Source organism: Oncorhynchus gorbuscha, linkage group LG10 (genome assembly GCF_021184085.1).
Source record: "Oncorhynchus gorbuscha isolate QuinsamMale2020 ecotype Even-year linkage group LG10, OgorEven_v1.0, whole genome shotgun sequence".
Lineage (NCBI taxonomy): Eukaryota > Metazoa > Chordata > Actinopteri > Salmoniformes > Salmonidae > Oncorhynchus > Oncorhynchus gorbuscha.
In genome coordinates, this window is record NC_060182.1 from 77,546,498 (window position 1) to 77,555,590 (window position 9,093).

General features: G+C 42.2%; 1 protein-coding gene across 1 annotated transcript; it reads left to right on the forward strand.

Annotated features, from left to right (window-relative positions):
• The first annotated feature begins 5,603 nt into the window (after nt 1-5,603).
• On the forward strand, nt 5,604-7,874 carry LOC124045304. Its single transcript, XM_046364598.1, has 3 exons — nt 5,604-6,661; nt 6,862-6,920; nt 7,431-7,874. The coding sequence occupies exons 1-3, from the start codon at nt 6,125-6,127 to the stop codon at nt 7,531-7,533; spliced, it is 699 nt and encodes a 232-aa protein (XP_046220554.1). The 5' UTR covers nt 5,604-6,124; the 3' UTR covers nt 7,534-7,874.
• Nucleotides 7,875-9,093: the final 1,219 nt, after the last annotated feature.

Below are 9,093 nucleotides of genomic sequence, written 5' to 3' on the forward strand. Positions count from 1 at the left end.
TAGCATTGGATAGAAAACACTCTGAAGTTTCTAAAACTGCGTAAAATAATGTCGGAGACTAGAACAGAATTGATATGTCAGGCGACAGTCCGAAGAAATTCCGACCAGAATTGGGGGGGTTTCAGATCCCAGGCTCTTAATTATGGAAACCTATTGGAAACCCATTTGTCCTTCATCCAAATTGCAACTCCTATGGATTAAATGTCAGGAATTGTGAAAAACTGAGTTTAAATGTATTTGGCTACGGTGTATGTAAACTTCTGACGTCAACTGTATATAGTCTATACGGATCCTTCAGACTTTTATCTCCCTCACCAACTTTAAACATCTGCTATCTGAGCAGCTAACCGATCGCCGCAGCTGTACATAGTCCATCGTTAAATAGCCCACCCAATTTACTTACCTCATCCCCATACTGTTTTTATTTATTTGCTTTTCTGCTCTTTTGCACACCAGAATCTCTACCTGCACATGACCACCTGATCATTTATCACTCCAGTGTTAATCTGCTAAATTGTAATTATTCGCCTACCTCCTCATGCCTTTTGCACACAATGTATAAAGACTCTTGTTTTTCTCTTTTTTTCTACTGTGTTATTGACTTGTTTATTGTTTACTCCATGTGTAACTCTGTGTTGTTGTCTGTTCACACTGCTATGCTTTAGCTTGGCCAGGTCGCAGTTGTAAATGAGAACTTGTTCTCAACTAGCCTACCTGGTTAAATAAAGGTGAAATAAAAAATTAAATAAAAAAATATTCTGTACTATCTATTGCATCTTAGCCGCTCTGTCACTGCTCATTCATATATTTCATACTTATATATTCTTATCCCATTATTTTACTAGATTGTGTGTATTAGGTTTTGTTGTTGAATTGGTTAGATATTAGGATTTGTTGTGGAAATGTTAGATATTACCTGTTAGATAGTGCTGCCCTGTCGGATCTAGAAGCATAAGCATTTCGCTACAATCGCAATAACATCTCCTAACCATGTGTATGTGACCAATAGAATTTGATTTGATTTGATATGATGGTGAGAAAGTGAAGTGTCCTGATTTTGTGTGGGGATAACAGACATGTCTGTTCTCAAGTTTACATCAACAGAGCATGTAAAACAGAAAAATTACAAATCAGAATAGTGTGATTGATCATCATTGAAAAACAGATCACATAGCTAGTAGATCGGATCACATTAAACAGATCAGTAACAACAGCATGGCAATTCTGCAGGCTGTTGAAGTTACTTGTTTATCCTTCCTGTGTAATGAACTGTGAAGGGATAGCATTCACACATAAACATACCAAGAGAGAGCCACATATGGACCACAGTTCAGACAAGATGGGATAGAGAAAGATACACTACATGACCAAAAGTATGTGGGGACCTGCTCGTCAAATATCTCATTCCAAAGTCATCGGCATTAATATGGAGTTGCTCCCCCCTTTGCTGCTATAAAAGCCTCTAGTCTTCTGGGAAGAATTTCCACTACATTTTGGAACATTGCTGGGCGGGTCTTGCTTCCATTCAGCCACAAGAGCAATAGGGAGGGCGGGCACGGATGTTGGGCGATTACGCCAGACTCACAGTCTGCATTCCAATTCATCCCAAAGGTGTTCGATAGGGTTGAGGTCAGGGCTCTGTGTAGGCCAGTCTATTTCTTCCACACCGATCTCGACAACCCATCTCTGTATGGACCTCGCTTTGTGCACGAGGGAATGTTAATGCTGAAACAGGAAAGGGCTTTCGCCAAACGTTTGCCACAAAGTTGGAGGCACAGAATCGTCTAGAATGTCATTGTATGCTATAGAGTTAAGATTTCCCTTCCCTGGAACTAAGGGGCCTAGCCCCAGACCATTATTCCTCCTCCACCAAACTTTACAGTTGGCACTATTCATTGGGGCAGATAGCATTCTCCTGGCCTCCGCCAAACCCAGATTCGTCCGTCGGACTGCCAGATGGTGAAGCATGATTCATCACTCCAGAGAACACGTTTCCACTTCTCCAGAGTCCAATGGCAGCAAGCTTTACACCCCTCCAGCCGACCATTGGCATTGCGCATGATGATCTTAGGCTTGTGTGCGGCTGCTCTGCCATGGAAACCCATTTCATGAAGCTCCTGACGGACAGTTATTGTGCTGAGGTTGCTTCCAGAGGCAGTTTGGAAGTCGGTAGTGAGTGTTGCGACCGAGGACAAACTATTTTTACGTGCTTCAGCACCTGGCGGCCCCATGCCATGTGCTTGTGTGGCCTACCACTTCGCAGCTGAGCTGTTGTTGCTTATAGACATTTACACAAGTATTTTTTGCTACACCCGCATTAACATCTGCTAAATATGTTTACGTGACAATTTGATTTAATTCACAATAACAGCACTTACAGTTGATGGGGGCAGCTCTATCAGGGCAGAAATTTGACAAACTGACATGTTGGAAAGGTGGCATCCTGTGACGGTGCCACGTTTAAAGTCACTGAGCTCTTCAGTAATGCCATTCTACTGCTAATGTTTGTCTATGGAGTTTGCATGGCTATGTGCTCAATTTTATACACCTGTCAGCAACGGGTGTGGCTGAAATAGCCGAATTCACTCATTTGAAGGGGTGGCCACATGCTTTTGTATATATAGTGTATGTAATGTGTTTCACTGTGGGGTTTGTCTGTGTACCTGAGGTGTTTATGGCCCGCCCAACTAGGACCACTACTCTGGACAGTTCTGATTTAGAATATGTGGTCAACTACAAATATCTAGGTGTCTGGTTAGACTGTAAACTCTCCTTCCAGACTCATATTAAGCATCTCCAATCCAAAGTTAAATCTAGAATCGGCTTCCTATTTCGCAACAAATCCTGCTTCACTCATGCTGTCAAACATATCCTCGTAAAACTGACTATCCTACCGATCCTTGTCATTTGCAAAATAGCCTGCAACACTCTACTCAGCAAATTGGATGCAGTCTATCACTGTGCCATCCGTTTTGTCACCAAATACATTTAGTCATCCATATACTACCCACCACTGCGAAATGTTGGCTGGTCCTCGCTACATATTCGTCGCCAAACCCACTGGCTCCAGGTCATCTATAAGTCTTTGTTAGGTAAAGCTCTACCTTATCACAGCTCACTGGTCACCATAGCAACACCCACCGGTAGCATGCACTCCAGCAGGTATATTTCACTGGTGTCGTGGAAAATTGCAAGATTATAATATAATGCTTGTATTGCATTATAATGGTTGTTTTATTCGACAGAATAGAGTATTGTGTGTGTGTTCCACTGAGGATGGGCCTCTATGAGATAGCACTGACAGGAGAGATTTACAATTTCTTTGGGTGATAAAACCTAAAGAGCATTCCAGATATCATGAGGTAATGTTTTTGTGCTGTGAAGTACCAGGAATGAGATTAGAACCTCGTCTTAGGGACCAAACTGAATGATAATTTATAGTGAATGTTATCTGGCTAAGGGATACTCCTCTCTCTCAAGTAAATGTATTTCTTTGTGAACTGTTCCTAAGATCTGCGGTTCATCATGTAGGTTGAGAGGGGTATATCTTGGATATAAAAGATATTTGTACTTTTCTGATGTCACTTTCAATGGTTTATTAGAGATGGTGCATCATTGAAAGTCAAAATGCTATTGTAAAGCTCTTATTATTATTAAAAATATAGTTTAAGTATAACTCTGACTGGTGTGTGAAGTTTGTAACTCTCCTCATTTGGTAAAGCAGAAATATGCCACCACACTGGTCATCCCCAAAGCCAACACCTACTTTGGCTGCCTTTCCTTCCAGTTCTCTGCTGTCAATGACTGGAACGAATTGCAAAAATCACTGAAGTTGGAGACTTATGTCTCCCTCACTAACTTTAAGTGTCAGCTGTCAGAGCAGTTTACCGATTGCAGCAGCTGTACACAGCCCATCTGTAAATAGGCCATCCAGCCAACTACCTACCTCATCCCCATATTTGTTTATCTGCTCTTTTGCACACCAGTATTTCTACTTGCATATCCTTATTGGTCTATTTATTGCCTTACCTCCTTACTTCATTTGCACACACTGTATACAGATTTTTGTATTGTATTATTGACTGTACGTTTGTTTATCCCATGTGTAACTCTGTGTTGTTGTTTTTGTTGCACTGCTTTGCTTTATCTTGGCCAGGTTGCAATTGTTGGTTAAATAAAGGTGAAATAAATACAAATACAAATAAAAACTCTACTAGTGTCTCCATGTAGGGGTTATTTCTGCCCAGAGTAGAGTAGAGGAAAACCACAGTTATGTAGCTGGTCTGTTCTCTGGATGCCACAGCTGCAGAAGTGACTCCCCTCTCTCTCTTGTCTGGAAGCTGTTGAGCTGAGATCCAGATGTTCTCAACCCTTCTGGGACATGCGAATGTAACAGTGAATAACAGAGAGGGGTCTGCTCAGGAACACAAACACAGCTAGAAAATAACATTCAATGATATACAGTAGGAGGAATGTTAGATCGGCAACCATATGAATCCTCTCTGTGACATTCCAGGACGGGTGCAAGGTCTGGAAAGGATACTGTTTCATGTCACACTTGTGATAATGCATCTGTGTTCTTTAACTTTCTCATGTGAAGAAAACACCCAACACGTTCTTTATTGGATTCCAAACAGATGAGAACCCAGCAAAAGGCCTCTAGGCCAGGTGTCTTTGACTTGGTAGCTCTCCAGCATGAGCAGGTGGCATAGTCTGGAGAGAGATAAAGAGAAAAGAGAGGGAAAGGGAGAGAAAAAAAACATCCATACAATTACTTATGGAGGAGAGAGAAGAGAGAGAGAGAGAGAGAGAGAGAGAGAGAGAGAGAGAGAGAGAGAGAGAGAGAGAGAGAGAGAGAGAGAGAGAGAGAGAGAGAGAGAGAGAGAACAACTCCAAACCATGACTTATTGAGGAATCTCCAGGAAGCCCGTTATGTTGGAATAGAATTCCCCTCTCTTGTGTGGCTCAGCACTGGACCTATAATCACTCACTATAGGGTATCTGAGTCTCTTATACACACTACTGATCTGTGCCGGAGCCTCACATCCTTTGTGTACTGTCCTCCCTTGCCTCAATAAAACATATTAGTCTAACACAGACAGGTAATGCTGCTATCAAGACATGGCCAATATATATATCAAACTAATTGCTCCATTCTTTTTGTCACTAATCATCCCCATTTTATTGTGCTCCGAGTTAGGAAAAGAGTCAGGACCACTGGTGGGTAGCATCTGTTTGGCTATAGATAGCTTCCTCTTAGCTGATGCCGTTCAGTTACATGGACTTTTCTCATGTCAGGTTTTCCACTGCAACTCATTTGATCAAGATATACATTTTTATTTTGAAGTTTTGGAATAAAACAATCAATTGCTTCAGAATTGTTGGCTATTCATGTTTATAAGCCAATTTAGAGGTAAGGTTATCAACTTCGCTGTAGGTCTGTGTTGGCTACTTAGAAAAGTTGGAAAAAAAATATTTAAAAGGAGGGGTTTTATCCAACTGGAATTTTCTAACTGTGCGGTATCTTATTTGTCCTCTATAAAACGTGATGGAAAGGGAGGAGTTTTCAGTCTCCTCGCCATAGGATTGTGAGCGGTTGTTATTGAGCGTCTCGGTCCAGTCCAGCTGTTCTCATCCGGACACCCATGAGACTCAGGCAGGCACCGTAAAAGCTTTGCAGTGGGTAAGAAGGCTATCAACAGAACTTCTGATGGTGACGACTCTCGGCGATGCAATTGTAGGATTGTAAACCGTGCGCTTTTAGAAAGTGTCCTTAAATGGATGGAGACGTCATGGACCTCAGAGGAACACAATAACATTTGGAAAGTTTCACCAAATGCCCTCTCGGTTCTCAGAGGACTCTAATCTAGGCGGCGATTCTGCCACACATTTTTAGATTTCGTTTTTTTTAATGATTCCATTGTGCCACAGAGATAATGACTGCCTTCAGCCCGTGCATAAATGAGCCTAATTATTGTACGAGCTACTGCGTGGAGACAAGTTAATGTTTCACTTCTGAGTTCTTAGATTTCTTGGTGGGGGACCAACGCGAACTGGAAATAGGAGCGTGCCTTTGCTGTGCCTTGTAAATTTTTACAGCCTGGTGCCAAGGGACAACAACAACATGGGTAGCGGTAGTAGTCGAGGAAAGAAGGTTGCTCCTGCCAGTGTCAACGAGATAAACTCATTCAGAAGACATGACAACACAGTCCACGTTTTGAAAGAGGAAAGACACTTGTTCAAACCATTGAAAATAACAACATCTACGAATTTAAGTCAGTCACGAAATAGAGCGCAACAAGACTGCCACAGTGAAGGACACGATTCTGAATTTTCCGTAGAGGATGATGACATTGATGTGGAACTGAATCGAGTTCTACAGGAATATGACAATCGGGAATTGCGTTCCAAGAGGAAAACGTATCAAACGAAGCCATTCATAAGGTCTAATACATATGGGTTATGTTATTCCAGTCGAGTCCACAATGAAAGCGTTTTCAATTCAACCCCTCACTGGCAGAGTTCTGAATTGTCGGAGGGGCCTGGGGCATGTTGTCCAGATAACGGTTCTGTTGGAGTCAAGGACAAGAAAGGCATCCCGGGCTTCTACCAGTTTTGCAAAAATACACAGATTCAGTTCTCAAGCGGAACTCAGGAAAATGTAAGAATATTATTTTTTCTCGTTCTGGTCAGTGGTGATGGACAAGTATAATCAAATTGACAGAATGTTGATCTACGATTTCCTGTTTTAAAATTAGTTAACCAATGGTATGGGTAACATATTAAAACATTTGTATGTTTTAAGTTATCTGCAAACTATATATTGTTTTCTGCCAACTCTGTTGTCAAAACTCTTAACAGGACTTGTTGACAACGGGGTCAGCTTGTGTGGAGTCAGTGCCTCGAGCAGAAACAGACTCGTAAGTAGCCTATCCTGTTCTTTCATAAATTATTCATTTTTAGCTCAGTGTCGCACACACACGATTTCTGTAGTAACTGAAGACCGAGCAAGATCAAATTCACCTTGAACATATCAAAATACCAAGCCATTGTGCTTTGGGCTGATCAGATTAGTTCCACGTCTGCAACCAACTTGGAGACAAACAGGTGTTTTATTGTGGCTAATGTATTTATATTATTTAAAACATGGAAATATGCTGAACATAAAGACTGTAATAACATATCTAATTGTAATTTTGAATAATTTGGAAATAGACTGTGGATATATATATATATATATATATATATATATATATATATATATATATATATATATTGCCTCTGTGGCTCACTGACTGAGCCCATTTGCGCATCAGAATTTGGTCCATAGTTTCATTCAACCTATTTCTTCAGGCTATGTCTGAAACCCCTCTGCCAGTTATTTTATTGTTCTTACAATTATTGACATATGTATATCGGTTCCTCCCCAGAGTCCTGGAAGATGGCAATGGTCCCTCTCTCTCCATGCCTGTCATTCTGTATGATGGATCAGAAGTGGACCTTATGGAGACCATAGAGAGAGAGTTTAGTTGACCTCACAGGAGAGACTAAAATAGCAGGATAACTTTTCAACCAAATATTTGTTTTTTGAATGAATGGTGAAGGTGCAAAATGATGGAGGAATTCAGATATGATGCTATTGTTTTAGCACTACCCACACTTTTTTAAAGTAACTGGCCAGTGTTTCCAGAATTATATGAAATAGGACCTATAATTAACTACAATATGAATTTAAGAATTTTCCTTTAAAAATGGCAAATAAGTATGTTAAAAATCAGTTTTTCTGTGTTGGAATGGTATGGGCGTACTCCAACAACAGAATGGTGTGGGCGTACTCCAACAACAGAATGGTGTGGACGTACTCCAACAACAGAATGGTGTGGACGTACTCCAACAACAGAATGGTGTGGGCGTACTCCAACAACAGAATGGTGTGGACGTACTCCAACAACAGAATGGTGTGGACGTACTCCAACAACAGAATGGTGTGGACGTACTCCAACAACAGAATGGTGTGGACGTACTCCAACAACAGAATGGTGTGGGCGTACTCCAACAACAGAATGGTATGGGCGTACTCTAACAACAGAATGGTATGGGCGTACTCCAACAACAGAATGGTGTGGGCGTACTCCAACAACAGAATGGTGTGGACGTACTCCAACAACAGAATGGTGTGGACGTACTCCAACAACAGAATGGTGTGGGCGTACTCCAACAACAGAATGGTGTGGACGTACTCCAACAACATAATGGTGTGGACGTACTCCAACAACAGAATGGTGTGGACGTACTCCAACAACAGAATGGTGTGGACGTACTCCAACAACAGAATGGTGTGGGCGTACTCCAACAACAGAATGGTATGGGCGTACTCTAACAACAGAATGGTATGGGCGTACTCCAACAACAGAATGGTGTGGACGTACTCCAACAACAGAATGGTGTGGACGTACTCCAACAACAGAATGGTGTGGGCGTACTCCAACAACAGAATGGTATGGGCGTACTCCAACAACAGAATGGTATGGGCGTACTCCAACAACAGAATGGTGTGGGCGTACTCCAACAACAGAATGGTGTGGACGTACTCCAACAACAGAATGGTGTGGGCGTACTCCAACAACAGAATGGTGTGGACGTACTCCAACAACAGAATGGTGTGGGCGTACTCCAACAACAGAATGGTATGGGCGTACTCCAACAACAGAATGGGGTGGGCGTACTCCAACAACAGAATGGTGTGGACGTACTCCAACAACAGAATGGTGTGGGCGTACTCCAACAACAGAATGGGGTGGGCGTACTCCAACAACAGAATGGTATGGGCGTACTCCAACAACAGAATGGTGTGGACGTACTCCAACAACAGAATGGTGTGGGCGTACTCCAACAACAGAATGGGGTGGGCGTACTCCAACAACAGAATGGTGTGGGCGTACTCCAACAACAGAATGGGGTGGGCGTACTCCAACAACAGAATGGTGTGGGCGTACTCCAACAACAGAATGGTGTGGGCGTACTCCAACAACAGAATGGTGTGGGCGTACTCCAACAACAGAATGGGGTGGGCGTACTCCAACAACAGAATGG

What these genes read in the sequence shown, in the direction of transcription:
- LOC124045304 (XM_046364598.1), top strand. Translation starts at nt 6,125, where the DNA reads ATGGGTAGCGGTAGTAGTCGAGGAAAGAAGGTTGCTCCTGCCAGTGTC. An exon ending in CAAGCGGAACTCAGGAAAAT is followed by an intron (nt 6,662 to 6,861) that starts GTAAGAATATTA and finishes AACTCTTAACAG; the next exon opens with GACTTGTTGACAACGGGGTC. An exon ending in CCTCGAGCAGAAACAGACTC is followed by an intron (nt 6,921 to 7,430) that starts GTAAGTAGCCTA and finishes GTTCCTCCCCAG; the next exon opens with AGTCCTGGAAGATGGCAATG.